We start from the raw sequence: 26,601 nt of genomic DNA, 5'->3' as shown, positions 1-26,601 counted from the left end.
GTGAGATTAAACAAACAAACAAATAAAAAAACACACCTGAAAATCATTTCTATGTCATTCTTTGGAAAAATTCATCTTGACTGGAGTCTATGAACACAACTGAAGACCTCTAGTTCTAAGATTTCTATCATATGTTTCAAAATGTGTACTTCAAAATTCTTACACAATCTTCCCAGCCAAAAAGGCATCAGTTTTGAATTAGGTTTGATGTACATAGGCAGGGTTATAATGATTTCAAAAGCTGCTCTGGGCCTGCATGGACTAATGGGAAGAACAGCTGCCTTGAGACTGACATATATTAGTATTTTGAATTTGTCACTTATTATCTATTGATCACACTTAAGTTTGCTGACTTTTTAAATGCTTCCATTTCCTCATCCGTAAATTCAGATCATGACAACTAGCTTTTGGGGTTGGGCCTCCATAACATGGTGCTTGACATGTAATCGATAACCAGATAATCATATCTATTATAATGTCTTGTCTTTGTTGCTGAATTGAAAAGCAGTATTTTAATTTTGCTTTATATTTAGACTTGGCTAACACTTTTCTAAAAATCCATGTCAATATGGCTTTTAAAACAAAATGCTAATTATAACCCTACTAATGGAAACATAGTACTTGCAGCAGTGAAGATTAATTATACTTTAGAACAACAACCTCTTTTTTATACAGGACTGCAATAATTAATTTTTGCTAATTACAAGGCATTATAATAACCTGCCACTAATTGATACTCCTTGGTTAATAAGAAATTAAAGATACATAAAACAATATTTGAGGTAAGCAGATCACCTGTATTATCGTTAGGTTTACATGTACTTGACATTTGTTCTGCAATCTTATGACTCTGATCCATTTGAATGATGCATTTGATGATTCCCATATTGTGTCCCCGTCTCAGGTTAGTCATGTCATAAAATAGGAAATGAGATAGGAAATAGGAAATGAAGTTCTAAAACCTAATATTTGTGTTATCCATAACGCTAACGCCAAAAGATAAAATAGATTTTTAGGCAAAAAGATAAGATTAAGCTTTTTCACCCATGCTAAGTACCTTAAGACACTGTCACATCCTGCATCAGTAGGAAAGTATTATGAGTGATGTGGGCAAGTGGAAGCCCCAGACCAGGAATCAGAAGAGCTGGATTCTAGTGAGTTATATTATTTATATACTGTGTGACTCTGGGCCAATCCTGTCTGAGCTTCAGTTTTCTCATCTATAAATGTGAATACCTATATATCTAGCAAAATGCTTATACTGCTGCTTCATTAGACTCTTGTGTACAGCAAATAAAACAACTGATAAGGAAACTACATAGAGATAACTCTTAGAAGTCAGAAATGAAAGAGATTACCGCTGAGAAAACTGATATTCAAAGAAGTCAGGGTTACCTAGGTGGTTAGTGACCCAACCTCAGATTTCCTTGTTCTACATCTTGTGGTTTGTCCATTTTCTTTTCCTAATAAAAATATACTTTCTGGGGCCAGACGCGGTGGCTCACGCCTGTAATCCCAGCACTTTGGGAGGCTGAGGAGGGAGGATCATGAGGTCAGGAGATCGAGACCACGGTGAAACCCCATCTCTACTAAAAACACAAAAAATTAGCCAGGCGCAGTGGTGGGTGCCTGTAGTCCCAGCTACTCGGGAGGCTGAGGCAGGAGAATGGCGTGAACCCGGGAGGCGGAGCTTGCAGTGAACCCAGACCGCGCCACTGTACTTCAGCCTGGGCAACAGAGCAAGGTTCTGTCTCAAAAAAAAAAAAAAAAAAATATATATATATATATATATATATATATATATATATTTATATATATATTTCAATTCAACAACAAAGAACAACAAAGACTATATATATATATAGTTCACCCTGTGAACAACTTTGGATTCTACAAGTTTAAGCATATATTATACATTCTGCTTATGCATATCCAAGTATTAGCTTCCATTTGGTCTTTATTTGAAAATATTTACTTTTTTTTTTTTTTTCCCCAGATGGGGTCTGGTTCTGTCACCCAAGCTGGAGTGCAGTGGGATGATCTCAGCTCACTGCAGCTTCCACCTCCCAGGCTCAAGCAACCCTCCCACCTCAGCCTCCTGAGCAGCTGGGACCATAGGAACACACCATCATACTAGCTAGTTTTTTGTAGAAAATATTTATCTTAACTCATTAAAATAAATCCTATTGCCCTCTTCTTCAGGAATTACTATTTTCTCTTAAGAACTGCTTAAACATAGAGGGGATGCCAATGGTAATTGGATTTGTCAAAAATTCAATTCTGTTTCCATACTGCTTACCCTATAATTAAACAATTGAAACCATTTTGTAATTAGGACTCCTTTGTATTTATTCTGCATTTTTCCTAGCCTAAATAAAATGACCGTGATTTGGAAAGATGTCACCAAGAACCACTATTTTCAAAAAGTTCCGTAAGCACATTAGTGCCCACACTAATTCCTGATTCTTTTAATTTTACCCCGTTATTCTCTCAGTGGAAGTAGGGTATACACTTGCTCTATTAAACAAATATAAAGACAACATCAATCACTGTGGCCACTTCCAGTTTTTGTTGTTCTAATGTCTGTCAGATCACTTTGCAAAATAATGTAAGGAGTAAGTAGCACCACTGAGAATAGAACAAAAACACCCAAATTAAAACTCTCAACCAAAGTCACTTAAGTTAGTAACATTGGTTGGAACGCAAAACAAGCACATTAAGTTGTATAAATTGTGCATGAAATCACTTAATATTTCAATATACTAAAAGCTGGCCCTGTATTATCAAAGCTGTCTTTAGAGGAGAAGCCTCAATTAGTGCTTCTGTCGTTCCAGTTGCCAGTATTTTCTCTTCTGTGTTTAAGATACAGGATGATTGACTGCCCTCATGAATACCTGCTCGTTAGCACTTAGTTTAAGATAAAATGCTGTTCACGGTTGTAATTTAGATGAAAGCTCTCTATAGCTCATAAACTTCAATTAAATGCTTCTAACCTTTTGCATAACACTTAACATTGAAAGACATTTGGTTTTTAGGTCAGCTCTAGATTTAGGATGTATTTGTGAACACAGCGCTATAAAAAGGCAGGTTTTCGTGTGACTCAAGTGCTTTTGCTTTTATAATATAAAACCAGCATAGGAATGAAATGTGCTTAGTTTCCAACCATCAGAATAAAGATACAAGGAGGTATATTTTTTATCCCTCAACAAACTTTACTGTTAAGATGTGGAAAATAACAGGTTAAGAAAAATAATGACAAAGTGAGTAAAAGTACAGGGAAGTGGTAGTTACTGAATGACCTAATTCTTAGTGGAAACAATGCTACAATACAGCAAAGGCAGACTGGCAAGTTCTCCAGGCAAGATCATGCCAAATAGATTCTCAACTTACATTCCTTTATTTTATTTCAATAATTTACCTTGCTTTTGCTAATGGAAAAAGGATTTCTCTCTGCTATTTTTGACTTGGTTTAGTTTTTCATTTATTATGGAGATGATTTAAGAGACTTGAGACCCCCCCACAAAAACTGTATATTTTTTCACATTTTAAAATGGAAAACATAGAGATAAATGTAAGGTAATCATTCATATATATTAATTACAGTTTTTAAACAGAATTTGAAAAGAAGCAATTACCCACTTGACATTACTATGCCTGATCTAGTATTGGTAAAATTTTAATAAATTTAAATCATTGTTTTCAGTGTGGAAAAAAGCTAACTCTTGAACACCTAGTATTTTTGGGTGCCTAAAAAAGGGATTATAGTATTTTCCACCATCCAAAGTAAATTTATTATGAGAATTCTACAAAATATATCTATGCAAAACAATGCCATGTTGAGGTAAGGAGGGCCACAGGTATAGGATTGTTCAAATGTTGAAAGATAGTTTTTCTTCCCAAAAAACTGGAAACAAATGTCTGAATAGCATATGGTGCTTCCTGAGAAGGCTTTCAAGCAGTTTCACTTTCATATAAATTTTGGACATAGAGGAAGCAGGTAGGAGATGTGGTCAGAGTTAAAAAATAAAGCGGTGGTCATCAGAGATTTCTGAGGCAGAAAAAAGGGAAAGGTACTCGAACAACTACAGATGACCATCTTTCAACTGTAAAGTCCTTAAAATAACCGGGTCTGAAGCTAGTATAATTTATTTGTTTTCTACAATATCTTCAAGAAAGTAAACAGTGAACCTTCAAGTATGAAGAGGCCATAAAACTCTTCTGGGCACTAACGAGGGTGAACATGGCATGTACCAAGGGTGATCCAGGTTGACTGTTAGAGGGAAAGATTTAAGTGGCCTCCTAAACTATTTTCTAAGGACTTTCCAATCCAATGTGCTACTGTAGCCACAATAACTAATGAAAATACTAGGTGTTGAAGATGAACTTCTAGTTGTTTTAATATGCCACACAAAAGGGATTTATCACTGGAAAAATGATCCCTCATGAATCCTTAATGAAGCTGGATAGATTTGAGGAGTAACCCTCACCTTTTAGGAACAATCATTCCCTCTGGAAAGTACTCCTTACTGAAATTCTAAGAGACAGATTACCAAGCAGTCCACAAATTAGAGAAATTAGACATTTCCAACGTACTTAATTTATATTAATCACCACATTATCAACTCTGAACTTGTAGACAGTCCCCATCGGATATCCAGATTTATTTACAAACAAACAATTCCCTCTGCCCTTTTAAAATAACCATTTACTTTATGGGCCTCTCTGACAATCACCTGTTCATGCATAACAACCAAAAACCATCAGTAAAATGGGCAACCTCAATTTGCTTCCCATATAAAACATCAACTACATTATCAATCTTTAGGGTAAAGGCAAGAAGGTAATGAGAGGTGTACTTCTGTCATATGGTATCAGGGATATTGTGTGCCTACGTATAATTTATTTGTGTGAGAAAGAAAAAGTGGGAAAAAGCTATGTTTGAATCTTAATTACTTTCTTTTTTCCTTTTTTTTTTCTTTTTTTTTTTGAGACAGTCTTGCTCTGTTGCCCAGGCTGGGGCTGGAGTAAAGTGACATGACCTTGGCTCACTGCAACCCCCACCTCCTGGGTTCAAGCAATTCTTCTGCCTCAGCGTCCTGAGTAGCTGGGATGACAGGCACCCGCCATTATGCCCGGTTAGTTTATGTATTTTTAGTAGAGACGGGGTTTCACCATGTTGGCCAGGCTGGTCTTGAACTCCTGACCTCAGGCGATCCACCCGCCTTGGCCTCCCAAAATGCTGGGATTACAGGCATGAGCCACCAGGCACAGCCATCTTAATTACTTTCATAGATGGTTAATAACCTCACTAAAACAATATTCTCATGCACATACTCAAATCCATGAAAATAAAAGTATCAGTGATGTCTGCATTTCCTTACCTTCTATAGCTGATAGGAGAACCCGGGAATGATCATATGCGATTACATTCGCATATCTATTCTTTGGTTTGTTTACTTCCAAGTTTGAATGTTCCCATGTGAACTGCTGGCCAGGGTCAATTGACTTTAAAAGAAAAACAACACATACACATAAAATCAATACTGAAAACCACCAGATTATAGGCATTTATCACTAGTAATAAACATGATTTAACAGGAAAATTCTAAAGCCATACTTCATCAAGATGATCCTAACTGTGAAGCTGAACACTAATATAACCAGCATAACAAAAAAATGATTAATCATTGCAGAAACAGTGATAGTCACCAACATTGATTCAAATGAAAAATGAAATCAATATAGATGTTCTGTTAATATTGGAAAGGCAGGTTCTTATTTTTCACTTTTCCATTTCCCTCTCTGCTGCTGTAGTTTACCAGTTATCTTGGTTCAATATTCCTTCCGGTTCTGTAAACTTTATTTTATATTGATTATTCTTCCCTATTCTTTCCTATCTGGACCTAAGCTGAGTCTTTAAGTTGACTGGTCTTTCACTGGCTTCAATGGACACAGGCTTTACTGTTCATTCTTTACCTAATGTTTACAACTTAATGGCAACTTAACGTTTTGTCTGTTTCTCTGTAACACACTACGACCAAGGCAAATTGTACAATTCAAATAGCTAGCACGAACAGTAAAGAAGGGAGGTCAGTTAAAGTTAATACTCATCTTAGATTAATAACATATAACCCAGTGCAGATAAATTGTTTTTCTATTCATCATTATATCTTTTCTATGTATTATTATGTGTTACTATGTTTATAGTTTGCTTCTTTTTATTCCTGATTTTAATATTAGTTTTTTTTTCTGATTTTATCCCTTTGATGGTGCATTTCAACCAAAATTATTCAACAATCTAAAATAAATATCAAACAGATATAAAGTACGTAATTTAAAAATATTTAAGTAGAATCATCATTTCAAGACCAAATTCAGGTTTGATCATAAAACTCTAGGGGAATTTATTTCCTGAAATGTTATAGAAATCAAAATAGTTTTTCTTTCATCCTAGGATGCTGATAATATTTAAGATTTATAATTTCATTGGTATATGGAAACATAAGTTTATTAATTACACAAACATGATTTTAAATGATAAAAATCAAGTTTTCAAGAATGATAAAACAGGTTTATACCCAGGTAATATTTTTTTTAAAAAGATACTATATTATGTTAACAGAATTTTTAGCAGTTATTTTTGATGCTGGATATTTTTCATGCCTTTATGTGTATATCTAGAATTTGGGAGTAAAACATATCCCCAACAGCTATCAAAATATTAAAGATGTGCAAACTTTCTGTCAAAAGGCACAGAATTCAGCAATTCAGCACAACATTAAAACCACAAGCGTAAAGAGTCAAGTCTGTTAATAGTCTTGAACAGCCTCCAAGCATTCTAAAATTCTCAGCGGTATAGATTTCAGCCTCGAATTTACTAAGGATTATTAAACTGTTTTCCTTTCTTAGCCTGTGTTAATCTATACATAAAATAGTCAATCACTGAGCAGTATTCAGGAAAATATTAATAATTATCCATACCTTAGAGCCTGAAAACTAATGTAATTAAGGGACTTTCTAGTTTGCTCTTCCAGGGAAATTTTTCATCTCCCTTGCAGAAATTAATTCTCCCCAAGCATGCTATGAGCCGAAGATACTGAAGCATTCAGATGCCCTGGTGGAAGCCTTCAAGTCAACCTTGAACCAGGTCCACACAGAGCAGCTCCACTAGGTGATGAGGGCCTGCCTTAAAAATCTCTCAAATTTGCAATCTCACTGCTACTTCCTACATCCAGAACATTGGTATCTGTTATCTGATTGAAATCCCTTCTCTAATCTCTTATTCCAATCCACTCTTCATATTGCTGCCAAAGTTGTCTTTCTAAAGCATAGCTCTGGACAGGTTGGCTCCCTATTTAATAGCTTCCACTGGCTCTGTGTGACCTACAGCCTAAATTCTAAATTCCTACCTATGCAGCTTTAGTCATCTTTGCATCAACACTATACCTGGCTCAGTAAATGGTTCTACAGATGTTATTTAGGCAAATGAGTAGAACTGATGAATAAATGTTTTTGAGAAAGTTCATAAAGAGAAATCACAGAGTAATTCCTATATATAACATGGGAGTTAGAGAACAAATTATGGAAACTTCATTGTACAGTATACCAAAATTATAATACTTAACACTCATTATCATATGGCTTAGTGATTAAGTATGTGATCATGGAATTATAAGTACCACTGCTATTCCACTTTACACTGATGAACATTATTGGATACATAAGCTTCTTACACATGATTTAAACATCCCAAGAAGTGACTAAGCTCACTGATATATGTACAGTGCTTTTGGTAGAAGATATCACTCCCTCTGATATCCTTGTTTTACTTAGACTAATATCACTCACAGATGTATAAGATGGCACGCATTTACTTATAGCAATGAAATTGCATCTATTAACTGAAAGACACTGTTAACTCCTATCCATTTCCACTCTTGACACGTTTTCAGCCTTCTGAAGAACTTATTTGATACCTACGTTGAAGACTTTAAAAATGAGTAATAGAAACATGCGTTGTGTGCCATATATGTTAGATAATACGCTTAGGTTTAAAGTGTGGCCCATGAGATGAAGACCAACAAATAACAGGATAATTATAATAATACGTGCTAGGTCATTATGCTTTACATGAAGAATTATGCTTGATTTTCGCAACTGTTGTAAGGTAGGTATTGTTTTTTCCATTTGGCACGTGATAAAATTGAAGTAAAGAAAGATTAATTTAATTATTCTTACTGAGGGTCTTCTTTGTGACAGGCTCTGTGCTACCTGGTACTTAAGTAATTTGGTTAAGCTCACACAGTTAGATTCATACAGTTACCCTCAAACCCGGTCTGTGTGATTCCAAAGCTCAACTGACAATTAACAGCCGGTAATGACTAAGCCATGATGCTATTTAACTATCCAGAATGCCACTGCAAAAGGAAGAAGCCCAACTTAAGAAACACACCTACACATCACTATCCTTTATCTCACCAGCCCAAATGATATTTCTTCCCAACTTATCATCCTGTGTCATTCTGGGGCAATTACATAAGAAATCAAGTTTTAAAAATGAGGTTGGCTTCACATGGGTGATAAAACAGATGGGATGCAGCTTACATTTATACTCGTTTTACACGGATCAAACAAACATTGATTAAATAATGCTGACTTGTCTTTGTGCAACACAGCACTCATCCATCTGTATCTATCTGTCTGACTGAACGCTTAACAAAACACAACACAGGTCATTATTTTTGGAGCCTGTCAGAATGCTGAGAGCAGTAAACTCAGTAAAGAAGAATAACAACTGAAAGTTGGTGAGGTATACTAAGATCTTTTGTATTTCAAGAAACACACAAAACTGGTTGAGGAAAATCAAATTTCAATTATCCATCTTAATAAGGCAAAGGTATCATGAATGAGTAAGACCCTAATTGCTGGTGACAGACACAGTTGCTTTGCCTCTCTGTTCTCAGGCTTCTGTTGCTGCTGTGCTCTTAAGGAAGAGTGAAATGGCCAAAATGGAGAAAAAGCAATGTAGACCCTGAGGAATGTAAAAGTTGACTTTCACTTCAACCCTTTATTTTCGGTCAGTCCACCCTGACCATGCATCTTTTTTACTATAAAGCTAAGCTGAGGTTACCCAAATATTAATTATTCAAAACAATTTGAAATAAGCTCCTTTGTTCTTTTTTTTTTTTTTTTTTTTTTTTTTTTTTTTTTTTTGAGACGGAGTCTGGCTCTGTCACCCAGGCTGGAGTGCAGTGGCGCGATCTCGGCTCACTGCAAGCTCCGCCTCCCGGGTTTACGCCATTCTCCTGCCTCAGCCTCCCGTGTAGCTGGGACTACAGGCGCCTGCCACCTCGCCCGGCTAGTTTTTTGTATTTTTTTAGTAGAGACGGGGTTTCACCATGTTAGCAAGGATGGTCTCGATCTCCTGACCTCGTGATCCGCCCGTCTCGGCCTCCCAAAGTGCTGGGATTACAGGCTTGAGCCACCGCGCCCGGCCAGCTCCTTTGTTCTTAATGGACCCAATTACTTCTTCTGGGTCTGTTGTTGTTAGTGTCTGGTTTTCCTGAGCTTGACTCATAGTTATGTCTACTTAGCTCTGTCCACCGAAATAATCTTCTGTGGGATACCCTTGCCTTCCCAGCACTCAATTTTAAGTTTTACCTTCCCAAGCTGAAATCCTAGCCAGGCTTTCTTCAGTCTCCATTGTGGAGAATTTTGCAAGTTAGAAATAAAGCCAGCCAGATTTATTCAACTAAAAGTTGATTAATACGCTTTTATACATGATACGAAATTCATAAATTATCACAGAATTCACAAACAGAAATGCTACTTCATCATACTTTTTGTGTCTCCAGCCAATCAAAAAGCCCCTTGAAAGAAAGATATTGGATGAACCCTATACAGCATCTAAAATTTTACCAAGATGCCGAACCATTTTACATTGCTTCCCAGCCTGCACACTGGGCACTTGACTCCTCCTTCCGACCTCAGCTTGTGACTAAACCTTTCTAATGCTAACAACAGATCTTCAACTCAAAGGCTTTGCTTACTCAGAAAAAGTGACCCAATAGAAGAAAAAAAATCCTATTGTGAGTGATTTAAAGAACAACGGGAAAGTCTCAAGCAGATACTTACTAATATAAAACACTTTGCATTTATTTAGTCTTTAACTGGATGGTTTGAAAGTTCTAATCTTTTGTATTTAATCAACTAGAACTTTATCTCAAACTAGGTAACTGAAAAAATAAGCTGTATGTAGCAGACGGATTAGAGGTTCGCATTGTATTCTCGATAAAAATTCAGAATTAAAATATAAATATATCCAGTAGTTACAACTAATACTTAGATAACATTTACTATGTTTTCTTTGTGCTTGGTACTTACTAACTCATTTATCTTCGCAAAGACCCCAGAAGTAGTTGCCATTATGATTACAGTTCTGTAGATGAGGAAACTGAGGCATAGAGAAGTCAAATAACTTTCTCAGGGTCAAACAGGTAGCAGGGAGAGAGGACAGCCTCGGGGTCCACACATTCTGGACCTGGAGGCTGAGGGCCCATCCACCATAAGATGCTTTCTCTCTACTTAAGCTGGAGAAGATTCCTTGAAGGTTTCACACTTTGCCTTTCAACTATGCTCTTGAAACACAATGCACGGAAGTCTGGGAACAATCTGTGTAGTACTGTTGAACTCTATTTGTAATTCTAAACTCCAAACAAGAGAGTGATCATCAATTTGAACATCAGATTACAGTCATTGAGTAAAATTATATCCTGATATGGGAGTAACCTTTTTCAATAATGCTGAAGTCATTATCTTAAAGCAAAGTCCTTTAATCATTCTGCAAAATTCAACCTTTTTACCCAGAAGAAAAATATAATTCAAATATGCAAAACACCACACAATACTAGTTGCTCTGTGTTTCACTTTCCCTCATCCCACCAAAAGAAAAACCTCAAAATATTCCCTTTAGAAACTCATCAAAGAGAAACCACACAAAAAAAGATTCATCCTGGTTTTGTGTGTTTTTAAAACAACTAACAAAAATTTAATTATACAGAAGGAATAGACCAGTTACTTCACTAGTCAAACCACGGGTCAGACTAACCATTCTTTTTACAGGGAATTGAACTTTCAATGACCTTAACTTCCAAAGAAACGCTATCTTTTCACATATCTCCCCTTCAGTAGGCTCATTTGGTTCCTAGTGTGGTTGGCTCTGAGATATTCTCAAGTCCTTTCTGAGGTTTAGAAGAACAATCTACAATTCACTGTGTATTCTGCAATTATGCCTTTTAAAATTCTCATTCATTGTCTCTCTCTTCTCTGTTTGAAAATGGTAAATTAATATATGCCCATTTGGAAAAGACCATGTTTGCATAGATGGGAAGGGCTATATTTTGCACAATTAGTAAAAGCCTGCAATTGGCATAATGAATACTTTCTTCAAAGAGAAGAGCATGAGTTCAGTTGAATCCTATGATGTTTCAGAAATTGAAATGTGAGGAAGGAGTGGAAAGTCTAGTGGTGAACAAAATCTGGAAGTCAGAGAACAGGGTGTTAGCTTTCTGGCTGCCCCTGGTTAGCTCCAGCCGGTCAGGCAACTTGGGTCTGTTTGCTCTGTGTTCCCTTTCCCTATTAATGTCAACCCAGTGTCAGGTTTGTGTCCTCATTTTCTCTTATCTCTCTTTATCCAATTAGTTATCAACTCGTATTGAGTTTCTCTCTATAAGAGCACCTCTGATCTAGGCGAATGTTAGAGTGTGAAGGATTGAAATAAAGACTTTTCAAGACTCTCAGTATTAACAAATGAATGGATGTGGGAGTGTCCCACCTTTAGTAGTAGAAAAGACATAGAAAATGTATAAACATACCACACTCATTGAAGACATCAAAAAGTGTTTCAGTCACATATTTTTGTACAAAGTTAAAATTCTGGCTTCAGATAAGTGATAAAATGCATCAGCTTTACCTGTTGTCTAATGGTTTCATTTGAAATTCTGACTCTAACATACTATATAACAAATACAGAAAATTACTTAAAGTGATAATATATATTATTAGAACTGATATGTAGGGAAGCAAAAAGGATAAACTATGCTCATAGTAAATCATTAATTCATGGGAAGTGGGTAAATATTTGAGGTAAACTTTTGATAATTTACTCTCAATTATATCACAGTACTAAAGATGAATTAGTTTATTTCACTGAGGAAACCGTTTACTCCCAGAAGTATATTAGAATTATCCTAATCTAACATGGATTAAAAATGACGAAAAACAACAACAAAACCAAAAATACTTAATTCTTTTTTTAACTCAGTAGGGCAACATGATGTACTCTCTAGAATTCAGATAAGCTGTTTTACTATTTTAGTGTGTGACTGTAGAAAAGATTATTTTTGAGAGATCGTTCCAAATAAGAGTTCAAAAAAGAACATACAACTTTAAGATTGAAAATTTAAATAACTAGATTTTTTTAACTATGTACTTCCTTTTTTAAATTTTATATTAATTTTTCATTGTTATTTTTACTTTTTTTGTGGCAGGGTCATGGCTCTGTCGTCCAGGCTGAAGTGCAGTGGCATGATCTTGGCTCACTGCAACCTCTGTCTCCCAGGTTCAAGCAATTCTCCTGCCTCAGCCTCCTAAGTAGCTGGGATTACAGGCATGTGTCACCATGCTTGGTTAATTTTTGTATTTTTAGTAGAGGCAGGGTTTCGCCATGCTGGCCAGGCTGGTCTCAAACTCATGACTTTAAGTGATCCACCTGCCTTAGCTTCCCAAAGTGCTGAGATTACAGGCATGAGTCACCACACCCAACACTATACACTGCTTTTTAATATGCCAAACATTTTCCTGAATATTACTCAACGCAGAAGAAAGACCTTTCTAGTTTCCAAAGACAATGTTCTAGAGGAATAAGATCAGTGATATGTCTTAATCCTAATATTTTCATTTTTAGCTATTTATCTCCTACATCAGATAAAGTGAATAATAAAGAGATGGACAGATTTATACGTGATGTTCTTTTTTTATTTCCTCACATCTCTGAATTCTATATAGTTGATGTTCTTAAGTATAGAGTGTGTGATTGGAAATCACTTTACAAATACAATTCACAGATTAGAATTTCTGATGTTATTTGAAAAAGCAAAGAGTGTTAAAGAATTTCCAGAGAGTTTGGGGCAAGAAAATGTTATTAGAAATTTATTAAACTGCTTTGTTTAAATAGACAATGTTGACTGAATTTGTAAAATGTAATTACAATGATTTATAAGAAATCACTTGATCTGCAAATCACTTATGGACTATGATATTTAATAATTAAAGAGGATCCTGGTGAGGTGGCATGTGCCTGTAATCCTACCTACTCTACTCAGAAGGCTGAGGCTGGAAGACGTCTTGAGTCCTGGAGTTTGAGTCTAGTCTGGGCAACACAGCAAGACCCCATCTCATTAAACAAAATATTAAAATAGGTTGTGCACACCTAGAAACATTAAAGAGTATGGCAACATTAAAGAGTATATTATTGAGTATAGGTAACAGACAAAATTATCTAGCAAATACAATCAATGTGCAGCATTAAACACTAATTTACAGTGTTAATAAATTAGTGTTTTAGTTAATTAGTTAGGAATAATTAATTCACAGCTGCATCCTTTCTTTTTTTTTTTTTTTTTTTTTTTTTTTGAGACGGAGTCTCGCTCTGTCGCCCAGGCTGGAGTGCTGTGGCCAGATCTCAGCTCACTGCAAGCTCCGCCTCCCGGGTTCCCGCCATTCTCCTGCCTCAGCCTCCCGAGTAGCTGGGACTACAGGCGCCCGCCACCTCGCCCGGCTAGTTTTTTGTATTTTTTTTTTTTTAGTAGAGACGGGGTTTCACCGTGTTAGCCAGGATGGTCTCGATCTCCTGACCTCGTGATCCGCCCGTCTCGGCCTCCCAAAGTGCTGGGATTACAGGCTTGAGCCACCGCGCCCGGCAACTGCATCCTTTCTATGGATAACAAGGTACCAGTTTTTGGCACCAAATTAACTAGATGAATGCATTAATTCCTCATTGCCCTTTGAAAATGCTGACACATCTGTATAGATCCCAAAGTATTAAGCGTAAAGCACCTGATGCACAGTTATCACTAAAAGAATGCTAGATGTTTTGCCTTCTCTTGTCTCTACTTTGTGACTTGTATAAGAACATCCCGGATCGAAGACAATCTTAGCCTCCAAGGAATATCTGCATTCTCCTTGATGCTAACTGTGCCTTTTTTGATAGTGACGTATAAAACTGAAGCAACTGTCCAATTTATACAAATAAATCTATTTCTGCTCTCCTATTTACTATATAACATGTCCATCTATGCAATTTGAAACCTGATTTACTTTTCTGGCAGAGATAACAAAAAAGAGCATAGCTGCGTATGTTTCTCCATTTTTGCATTTCATATAATAGAAACTTGACCATTCAGAAAACCCAGTACATAAGTAGATTCAAAAGAAAAAAACAAATTATGAATGAATAGCTTAGTTTCACAATTGTTGTGTGACTGATATTACAACATCATTTAAGAAACACTATAAAGGAAATTGTTAAGATAAATCATCTTCATTTTAAGAAGTCAGATTAGTTGAGTTTCAGTGATAACAGTAATTCTTTTAATCAAATATGACAATGTCTAACCTAATTTTAAACACACTATATTTCTTCCTATTATTTTTACTTTGCATCCTAAACATAGACGTATTTTAGACTTTCATCATTGCTTTGCTTGTCATTTAACAGAAAGTTTGTTTATTAAGTCTGTTTCTTTTCCCATATTTAGTTTCAGATGCAGGTGGAGGGAACAGATGAATTTCTAAATTGAAACATAAATAAACTTTTGCTAATGTTCAGTCAATGCGTTTCAAATCTGATCTTCTGATTCAGAAAGAGATAAAAATTCTACATCCAAAATGAAATAAGAAAGAGTAATGTTTTCTCCCAGTCTTTGTCGGAACTCAGAAAATCCCAAATAATCAGTTAAAAAACTCCTGTACTCCATTTCATACCAAATGTATTTAGTACAACTATCTCACTAAAAAACACGACTATCCACATGTGCCTTTTAGGCACAGTATATATACCAACAACCCCTTGCCATTAATATCATTAGTCCTTGCAGGTAAGGTAGCAATGTACCATACTAAATATAGGTGTCTAATTAAAGAAGACACACAGGATGATCATTACTACTTATACCCATGGTGCTCAGGTGTCTTAGAAAGTATTTACAATCTAAAGTGTAACTTGTATTTGTCTCTCACATGTGATAAAATTAGAAAGACTAGAACAAATAAACACAATCTAGAATTTTAGAGTTTAGTATCTTTCTAAACTAAAAGATTACTTTCAAAGATTAGTATTTTTAAATGTATATTAGTTTTATCTTGTAAAAGTAGAGACTATTCTAAGTTAAATATTAGAAAAAAATCATTGCATTGATGATCTTATATATTAGACCTCTAGAAAAAAATGGAATCACTTGAGAACACGGCTATGGGGTTGTGATTTATCTGATGTTGTATATTCTGTGTTTAGCATATAGTGAATTTTAAAATGTATTTGTGGAATGAATAGCTAAGATACATTACAGGTAGGATATACAGCAACAATTACTTTTACCCTAGAACCTCAGAACTAGTTAAATAAATTTCTCCTCCAAAGGTGTGATAAAACAAATATATACTGGAATAGGCCAGAGATATAAAAACAAAATTTAAAGAAATAGAATGCCTCCCAGCTCACAAGTGGCTGCAACCCAATTCATAAAAGCCATCTTTGACTTTTGTGTATTTGAAATTCATTCTAAGCTATCCTGTGACAGCCTTTTGTACTGTGTTTTCCAACTCTTACATATGTACTTACTATTTAGAAGTAACACATAATGGCTACTTGCCAATGACAGTTCTGTATAGACCATATTACCCAATTTTGTGCACAGCAGTATGGGTTTATACAATTAGTTGGCTATTTTAATATAATAGTTGTTTTCATTTTTTGGTTTGTTTGAACAGTTGTGCTCCCCAAAGATCTCAAGGCCACTTATGTTGGGAGTTATAGGGAGAATGGAGGAATGTGATCAGATGGAAGGATAAATATTCCAGAATGGAGCTCTAAAATAGGCTGAGTTTGAGTTAGGTAGTCCCTACATCCCAGTTCACACCTACCGTCCCAGAGTAGTTATTAATAGGACCCTTTCTCACTCTCAAAGTGTCCCAGTTTGGGCAAGCAATTATATGGCCACCCCAAGGTAGAGCTGGTTCTACCTCACTTCCTCATATTTACATCTATATCTAGGCAAGCTTCATGACAGTGTCATTACCATCAGTTAGGCGTGTACACGTATGGGGAGGGAAGGCGTGCAGGGGGGGGGGGTGGTGGGAGAGAGGAAGAGAGGGAGGGAAGAAGGGAGGGAAGAAGGGAGGGAGGGAGGGAGGGAGAGAGAGGGAGAGGAGGGGGGAGAGAAAGAGAGAGAGAGAGAGAGACAGAGAGAGACAGAGAGAGACAGAGACTGTCTGTGGATGGCAGAGATGGCAGTCTCTGCTAAAACCTAAGTACACTTACAAACTATCACATGGATAGGTGGGTGGGAAAAAGTAAAGAGAAATTTCTGCAATGCAATACCTATCTCTAATTATCTAACACTATTGATGCAGCAATGAGATATTGAATCCAGAATGACAGAAAGTAGCTGACCTTACCATAATTCACCCTTGTTCACCTTACCTATGGTGCTGCACAGAAGAGAGAAAAAGGGAGAAAGCAGAGAATCTGTTTCTCGGCACACATTTACTGTGCTCTCTAACAAACGAACAGTTTAGCCCATTCAGATAATCACTTTTTCCTCCTTCTAAGACAGCATTGGAGATGGAAGGAATGTGCAGTACATAAGCTGGCTGGATATGTATTCAATTGTAATTGGATATGTATTCAATTATGATCAAAGTAAATGAACTAATTTTACAAACTGATAATTCATTCTATAGACATGATTTTTAATCTTGCATATCACATATAATATTTTATAATATTTAAAACTGTGATTGGAATATTAAATGTAATTATGCCATAATTTCCTTTTTTTATTTTTAGTGCTTTGGAAATAAAACCGTAGACTTATTCTATTGTTGGAGTATTACACAATTCAAACATGATACATGTCTTCAAATGTAATATATTCTAAACATTATAACATAAATTAACACGTCTTTTAAAAACTTGTGCATTAACATATCTAAAAAAATGCTATGTCGGTCAGTAGGAGAGAAAACAAGGCACAGACAGGCAGACAATGGAGGGCCAGGGAGGACGATGACTATGAAAACCTGGTCCTCTCAGAATGATGGTAGCATTTGGTTGTCACATCTTAATTACATGACCACCAAGATCACACCACTAATGAAAGTGAGGTTTTCAGAAAACAGATCTCTCTCAAGTTTCAGAACTAAGAAGCAAGTTGTAAAGTGACGATATCAAGGTGTTCTCAAGGTCTGGAAGCCTGCCTTGGGATCACTTTGCCTTCTCTACCTGGCTCAATTCACCCCACTGTGCACCTTCTTCAAAAATTAAGTCAGTCTTTGATTCATCCATTTCCTGGTGTTAGACTTCAGATACTAAATTCTGTCAGAAAGCCTTTGAAGTGAAAGAAAAAATCTTTCCCCTGAACACATGTATAGGACATGTATACAATCATTTAAAATAACTTTGAAAAGCTTGGAACTAGCCTTAATATATAATAGCAGATTGTATGAAAAAGTATGAAGCTATTAAAATTGTTATGCATCTAGTGACATGGAAAGTAAAAACATAAAACAGTACTTTTGTTAAAATATATACATATGTATACATATGCACTGAATTCATATATGAATACACACACATACAAAAACCTAGAATGTTATACACCAATGCTATCGGCAGTTATCTCTGAGCTGTGATAAATGACAATTATTTTAACTTATTTCCTTATGTTTACTATCCATGTTCTTTAATTTTTCCATTTGTGAACATTGTACTACTTTCCAGGAAGAGGGAAAAAAAGAGAGTTGCAGAATACTTTTCACAACTGCACATGTGACTGCCTCTTGTCATGTCAGAGGCAGAAGCAGCAGACTGCAGGATTCAACACTCTGGAGAGGATTTTGTGAAATCCATAGAAAAATTTTCAGCTGGCTTTTGGGGTCCATGAAGGTAAGTTCGGTGTAGATTTATGATCAGGAAAGAATACTGAAGGGCCAACACAAGACTAGACTGTCTTATTCTAAACTCACCAAAGAATGGTAGTGAGAAGTAATCAGGTTAAATCACTTCTGATTTTGAGGATGATGATGACAATGAGGGGTGGATTATCACTACTTAAAGAATCTCATGTAATTCTTAAATTTAGAGGTACCTTAGATATTGTTATCTCCATATTACAGATGAAGGAATTGAGACGTAGAGGGGTTAAGATACTTTCCACGAGTCACTCTTGGTGGTCCATAAATTAGGAGAGCTGGGATGTAAATGCAGGGATTCCTGACCTTGAAGACAGAGCTCTCAACTACTACACTCTAATAAATGCATAAATTATAAATTTATTTTCATAGAGCATAATTCCTTATTTAAAAACTGTGGACAGTAAGGAAAATGGATTAAACACCAGATAACTCTGTCAATTTTGGCTTAATGATGCATTCATCCTACAGTTTTTATTTCCAAAATTTTTTGATAATGAAAGACAAGTCACAGCTTTCTATAATATATAGTTAGATTCTAACATGATTCCTATCAAATCCAAAAGAGTGGGATCTTAAGTATAATCTTTACTTTAATAATTGGGAACAAAAAGACACATCTCAAGTTCTCCCTTGTTTCTACACACCCAACAGTGCCACCCCAAAACCCTCACACACCATAAATTTTGCAGGAAAAGAGAGAAAGCCAATGCACATTCTTGGAACTGAATAGCCATAATGCAGCAAAGGGTAGAGCTGTATTGGCAGAAACTACTAAGAATGGTGAGAGACCAATAACTCATGAAAAACAAGTCTACACTAACAGTTTTAATGACTACTCTAATGGTTTAATGGATAGCACTTTAATAGGATTTCTAGTAGAATCTGAAAGCTTCTGAAAGCTTGTCTTCAATAGATCTGTCATTAACAAAGAACTGCATTGCTTAACTACATAACCATAGTTTACTGAGTCTGAACACAGAAAAAGTATAGCAGTTGTCATCCTGTATTACCATCACCTTTTCAAGTATTCTATTAACTATTGTGAGAGAGACAGCTACATGATCAAATTGTAGGTTGCCAGTGAAAGGCATATTTAAACTAAGGGGATGCAGTAGACATTAAATAAAAAACACAAGAGAAAGCTCACAATTATAGCTTGTGTGCAAAGACAAAGCTGAAACAGTAACTGTAATCTAAATACATAGGTATACTAATGCTGAAATTTCAAAAACTAGCTTTAGTTCTCTTTGAAAGATTATTAAATGTTTTGGGGTGATTTGTTTTTGAATGCCTATTGCACTCTGTGTCTACATTTGACTTATTTTATATTATGTTGCTTCCTGTACTGACTTAATGTTCTTTAAAGCCAGGAATTGCCATGTTGTGGTCCTCAGGGTACATACCAACTCAATCATCAGTCCTACTGAATATTTCTAAATTCCAGCCTTTGGCTCTGTTTTCATCCGTCCGTGTCAGAGGTTCTCATTTCTGACTTCTTCGCACTGGAATATTTCTTGCTTGGAGAGCACTTTCTTATCCTTTTTGTTTTTTGTTTTTTTTTCCTAAATCCTACCTTCCATTCAACAAGGTTCAGCTTAAATCTCACTCTCCCAATTCTTTACTGCCTGGAGCTCTCTCTTACATGCTTCCACGTGTGCCACTATCATGTTACAGACTGGAGCATCCATTTGGCAGCTAGCTACATTTAGCCTTGCAGCATTTCTTCTTGTAAAGTTGTTTGAATTCATAACTTATCTTTTCATTTGACAATTCTTTACTTCCCCAACTCTAAGTTCCTGAACAGAAATACTGTCTGGTATACATCTGTGTAGTCTATAAAATGGCTAGCCCAGTGCATGCAAAATCTATGTAAAATACATTTTTTAAAAAAATTTTAATCATTTCTTGTCTTAATTTCTGTGAAAGTCTTTTGAGGTTGGGAAATGCATTTCTTTTGGAATTACATGTAGTCTTATCATACATACCAGGATTACAAACCTGAGGATAACAGATTGATGCATTCTTCGAGTATGTTCTATCAATGCTGATAGCTGTAAATGCATAGACTTTATAGCAATTATATTGATTATCAAAATTACTGAAAATAATCCATTGGCTAAGCTATAGACCATTCAAGTTGTACAAATTGAACAAGGCCTAGAGTATATTGGAAGAATAAAAATACCTTCTCAGGTCCAATAACGGCAAATTTGAGTAACCATACTCATGCTAGGATATTTATACATGTCTGTCTGCTGATAATGTCCCTGTAAAAATAGCTGCTTCTTTCAAAATCAAAAGTATTATCACTTGAGGCCAGGAGTTCGAGACTGGCCTTAGCAACATAGTGAGATACCATTTCTAAAAAAATTTTACCACCATGCCACAAAAGGTGGTAATGCACACCTGTAGTCCCAGCTACTTGGGAGCCTGAGGCAGGAGGATAGTTTGAGCCCAGGAGTTCAACGTCGCAGTGAACTGACATGAGATCACGTCACTGCACTCCAGTGTGGGCAACAAAGCATGACTCTCTCTCCAAAACATTATAAAAGAAAGAAAAAAATTTTTCTTTTTTTTTTTTTGAGACAGAGTCTTGCTCTATCGTCCAGGCTGGAGTGCAGTGGTGCGATCTCAGCTCACTGCAAGCTCCGCCTCCCGGGTTCATGCCATTCTCCCGCCTCAGCCTCCTGAGTAGCTGGGACTATAGGCGCCCGCCACCTCGCCCGGCTAATTTTTTGTATTTTTAGTAGAGACGGGGTTTCACCGTGTTAGCCAGGATGGTCTCAATCTCCTGACTTCATGATCCGCCCACCTCGGCCTCCCAAAGTGCTGGGATTTCAGGTGTGAGCCACCGTGCCTGGCCAGAAAAACAATATTATTAATCAAGCTATCCAATAAAAGTAAACAGAATTTTATTCTGGAAAAGACAGTATGTTTGAGGTCATTTAAAACACCTATTGTTTATTAAGAAAAAATATTAAGTGCTAGATTCAGTCTTTACAGGGAATGAGTCTTATTTACTCCATTTCAAGGGTATGCTTTGAAAACCGAACAATATAGCAAACAAAAAGCCTAAACAATTTCATAAATAACAATATGGGTAAAGTAACAAACATAAATGGCATGCTCCACAAGACAGAGCCTCTTTTACCAATATAAATATTAAAATATAAGCAGGTCTCTTTGACCAATGATTTATAATAAGGGAAGAACAGAAAAATATCTACATGATTCTTTGGCATCTCATATTTCTTTCTCGGTGGGGGGGCATATATTTCATCCATCTAGGAGAATTTTGGATGAAATTATAAAACAAAATACTATGCCTGTTAACTGCTCCCACAGCTTAGAGAAACCCTAAGAAGTTCTGCCAGGGAAGCATAATAGAGAACAAATGCTATTCCCTAATCTTATTTTACATACATTCAAGTAACAGAATATAAGAAAGAGAAACATGAGTTTTCCCTACAATGGGTCAAAAAATCTGAGTCTGAAGGATTAATTTTTCTGTTTAAAAAATTAGGAAACACTTTGATATACAGATTTTAGACAGTTGCTAAGACACTAACTGCCCTGACCTATTAAATTTCCAAATCTTTGAATGTATTGAGTGTCAGAAAATGAAAAAATCTCATCACCCCACACATGGTACATGTAACAAATGTAGACAAAAATGCCAGTCCCATTACCCGTGGAGTAAAACTCATAGCTGCATACCAAAATCCTGACAAATTCTAGTAATTGTGACTTTGGTTAAGTTTGGGTAAGAAAAACTAAAGGAAGCCTCGGATTCAGAATTCAAGGGCAAAATGTATGCATCATTTATTTTTGTACTCTGGAATCTAGCAAAGTACCTGGCACATTGTAACTGCTTAGTAAATGTCTGTTTTACGAGATGAGTTGAATATAAAGCTGGAAAATTACATAGACTTTTAAAGAAGGAGCATTCATGTTCTTGAAAATTATTTCTTGGGTAGCTAAAATTTTTATTTTTATTTTTATTTATTTTTAAATTTTTTGTAGCTAAAATTTTTAGAATTGGTCTTCTTGTTCTCAGGGTCATTTGGGAGAAATGAGCAGCTTTATTTCAAAGTTCATTTGTTTATTCTCTAGCAAAAAATTTTAATCCTTGGTCTGTGGCATCACAATTGGTTGCTGTGGAAACGATTATAGATCAAAAACAAAAAGATTATATCATCCCTTTTCAAGAGCAAATGAGTACGAAGAGCAGATGAAGACTTAAGGAAACAAAGATGTTCTTTTCATGCAAATATTTTTACAACACAACTGTGGAGAGAGAAATACTGAAGCTGGTAGTCTTTATGAAATTTATAGGCAGATTTTTAGCTCTGGGGAAAGACAGTTCCATTTGCCCTCAGAGTTGGCTTTGAGACATGAATACTACAGATCATTTTTCTTTACAGACACTGAGAGCATAGGAAAAGTGAGTTCTGTGATCAGTATTCCTCTGTTGTTTTACTTCAGGCAGAAGAATGTCTTCCCCATCTGTGTACACAATCACTGTCAGGGAGCTTGATGTCCTGCACTGTCCTGGCAATATGTTGCCCAAGGGAGGTCCACCAAGGAAAGCCAAAGGTGAATTCTCCACCTAGAAAGAGGACCATGCCCATAAAGTTGCTGTTCCTCTGTCTCCACAAGACCCTATTGCAGCACAGTAGTAGTGAAGAGTTAACCTAATGAAGCATGCTTATTCATGACTTGATAAATGATATCTATCTCGATATCATGTGACTATGCTTGGAAAGCGGGAGATGCAAAGAGAAAACCAAGCTCCTCCTTCTGTCTCTCTTTCTTTTGCGGGAGATGCAGAGAAAACCAAGCTCCTCCCTCTTTCTCTTTCTCTCTTTCTCTTCTTTCTTCCCTCCCCCTCCCCTCCCCTCTCTTTCTTCCTTCCCCTCCCTCCCTCCCTCCCTCCCTTCTCTCTTTCTCTCTTCCTCTTCTCTCCTCTCTTCTCTTTCTTTCTCTAAACTCATGTGTGTATCAATTCCAGAAAATTTTACCATGCTAGTCACAGGGATATCCTGATAAACAAGACACCATGAAGAAGCTTTCATACTAGCGGAAGACATACAAGTAAAACTGAAGACCTTGTAATTCCTTGCAATGTCATGGATTCAACACAGCAAACAGTAAATCAAATCTGCCATATACACAGTGACAGGCACCTACATCACCCTAATCTTGGTCTTGTACTCAAGCCTCGAGCTGGAGTTTGGCTTAAACTAACACTGGCATTTTCAAACAACTCCTCAGTGCCCTTAGTTTCCCTCCATCAAATGTTTAAAAGCAATACAAACAAAAGAAACATAAATATTCACCAAAAGTAGAAAAAAAGCCCAGTGGTCTTCTTGATTCTTTACAATATACCCACTTAATGTTTAAATATAAAGTACATTCACTGAACTTTCTTTTTTTTAAAGGGTGAATTTGGCCAGGCGTGATGGCCCACACCTGTAATCCCAGCACTTTGGGAGGCCAAGGCGGGTAGATAGCCTGAGCCCAGTAGTTTGAGACCAACCTGTGCAACATGGCGAAACCTCATCTCTGTAAAAAATAAAAAATTAGCCAGTGTGGTGTGTGTTTGTAATTCCAGTTACTTGGGAGGCTGAGATGGGAGGATCATCTGAGTCTGTGGAGGTAGAGGCTGCAGTGAACCTGATGGTGCCTGCACTCCAGCCTGGGTGAAAGAGTCAGACCCTGACTCAAAAAAATAAAAAAATAAAAAAAAATAAAATAAAAAGGCAAATTTTATATGTGAACTATATTGCAGTAATAAAATGATGAAGAAAAATACATAAAATATATCACACAAGTTTATTTTTCCCTAAAACTGCCTTATTTCTTCCCATAAGTAAAATTCTTATTTTATTACAATCCTTGTACTGTTTATAATTTGGGTTCTCACACAGAAAGACAAACATCCTTAACGTTTCAAGTTAACATGACTTTAAGAGGTAATACGATGGTTGTTTATTTTTCAGAAAACATTTTTATGCATTTGCTATTTTGCTTTTATCTAGGGAGTCTACTTAGAAAATGTCATCTGTTGCATAATGTTAGATGTAAACTTGCAGGGACTTCAGTCACATCACTTAACTGCCCTGAAAATGTCTTCTCTACAGGAAAATGACAGCAATGAATGAGGTTAGAAGATTCTAGAAATCCTCAAATATAACTGCACAGTAGAAACTTTGTGACACTGAATTTAAACCTCTAAAATTTTATGAAGGATGTTTTAAAGATAATAGGATGATTCCTTGAGCTGTGACAACAAGGATCAATACGGAAGGAATAGAAAAAGAACAAAAATGGAAATCAATGCCCAGTTGCATGGCAACATCCACCAACTCTAACACTTAGACTGAAAATTTTTATTCTCCTTATGTCTCAACAGATGACAAGGAGGTCAATTAATTACTGGTAGTGGGGGGTAAAGTCTTCTACTTTCCCTAATGCAGCACCCTTACTGCTCTTAATGAAAAGGGAGGCAGCATTTCATTGTTCATTAACCATACCAATTATAGCTTCTCAATCACTGCAGCCACATAGGCACTCCCGAGTTATAGAACAGCAACAGAAGAGACTCGACCTAAGCCTGCAGGGATGGGGGTAGGGGCAACACAGCATTGAGAAAACCAAAAGGGAAATCTGGCATCAGAATGTGAACTTTATTGCATTTGCTTTAAATCTTGTTTCATAATAATCGGAGAAACAGAATCTCAGCATGAGAGAAAGACAGAATCTAAAAAGGTGGTCCAGTCCAATCACCTAAATTATGTTTGAGCTTCTACCTCGTTAATCCGGCTTAGTAAGTTATATGCTACCTAACATACTGTTCATTTTAACATAACTAAAAGCTGGAGAAAAAGCAAACAAAACAATAACAATAAATTCTTAAGAGAATGGAAATAAATGTAGGTAGGCAGTGGTTTTGTATCCTCCTGCCATCTTGAAATATGGCATCTTCTGATTGTATAGTAACAGCTCCTATCTTTTCAAATCATTTAGCAGTTTTTGTATGAAATTAAGTTACAGAAACATGAAAGGATTTTGTGTATATGAAAAGTTGTTTTTAGAATCTTAAAGGTGAATATTACTATATATCATATTAATAGATTTATGAAGCATAATTTATTGTAGTGAGCAAGTTTCCCCTTCTTCACTGGTCTTATCTAAAGGAAACTGGAATCTGACTCATGATATGTAGTGAGGAGGGCACCTTGCCAGTATAGGTCTCATCTTTTTTTAATCTTCAGGGTTAGACAAGTAGGCAGACTCTGGTCTATAATTTAAAATGTCAAAACAAGAAACAAGTCAATACCAACCATTCCCTGTGAGAGTTAAGGCTGAGTCTTTACACCTTTAAACCCCATCAACCATCTGCTTTTTTTTTCCCCTTGATTTTATTTTCCTAAACCAAGATCAGAAGTTAAAGGCAGTCACTATTATATAGGTAGTTATAGAATCAATCTGGTGAATTATTTCTAACCCAAGTAATCAAATATATTTTTCTATTTGATAAGGTTAGGATGGAATGCTATTTGTTTTCAGATATAAATTATAATCCTTTCATCTTCAAACTTACTAATTTTTAATAAAAACTAAACAAGAGCATGAAGAGGGAGGCTGAGTTTAAAGGTTCCTATCCAATTCATTTACAACTAAATCACTTTGTTGTTGCTGAAAAACTGTCTCTGATGTTGAAAAACAAAAATAAAATATAATTATAACAAGAAATTGGGCCAATAATCCTTCTTTGAGGTCACCTGAATACTATGTGATCACCTTAACAGATAAGTTAATGACAACAAATTTTCCATGGTGAAAACTGTGGTGAAAGGAAATCAACCCTCAGATGCAACTATTTATGGTGGTCAGAACATTACCCAGACCTCAGACTACATGGGTTCATATCCTAGCTTTGCCATTTACCAGCTGTGTGACCTTGAGTAGGTTACTTAACTTTCATGTGGTTCAATATACCATCTTGACATGGGGATACTAACAGTAACTACCTGGAAGGACTGAATGGGTTAATGTTTACAGTAATGCATTCCGAAGAATGTCTGGCGTATGGTAAGTGCTATACAAATGTTTGCTATCGTCATCCTTGTAAAGCACTGTCTAGACTCTGAAACTCTATTGAAAGACTATTATGATATTAAGATGTGCAGTTTAATACTAAAAAAAGATATAAAAATGCTCTGTTAAACTGGCAGAAAAACAAAGAAGGGGGACTGAGAAGAAAAAAGGAAGGAAAGAGGAAGAGAAGAGGAATAAAAGAAGGAGTGAAGGAAGGAGGGGTCATAAGAGAAAGAATGAATTAAA

The 26,601-nt window shown here is 36.1% G+C and overlaps 1 protein-coding gene across 37 annotated transcripts in view; it reads right to left on the bottom strand.

The window, feature by feature from the left end:
• The window catches only part of PTPRD (protein tyrosine phosphatase receptor type D), a 2,337,809-nt gene that overhangs the window by 85,040 nt on the left and 2,226,168 nt on the right, over positions 1–26,601 (bottom strand). For all 37 annotated transcript variants that reach the window (XM_050761934.1, XM_050761936.1, XM_050761930.1 and 34 more), the window contains one exon: positions 5,382–5,505. In XM_050761934.1, coding sequence (XP_050617891.1) covers positions 5,382–5,505 — 124 coding nt within the window. The remainder of the gene's footprint in view (positions 1–5,381; positions 5,506–26,601) is intronic.

The sequence above is a fragment of the Macaca thibetana genome, chromosome 15 (genome assembly GCF_024542745.1).
Source record: "Macaca thibetana thibetana isolate TM-01 chromosome 15, ASM2454274v1, whole genome shotgun sequence".
NCBI classification, from domain to species: Eukaryota; Metazoa; Chordata; class Mammalia; order Primates; family Cercopithecidae; genus Macaca; species Macaca thibetana.
This window is presented reverse-complemented; position numbering and strand designations above follow the sequence as displayed.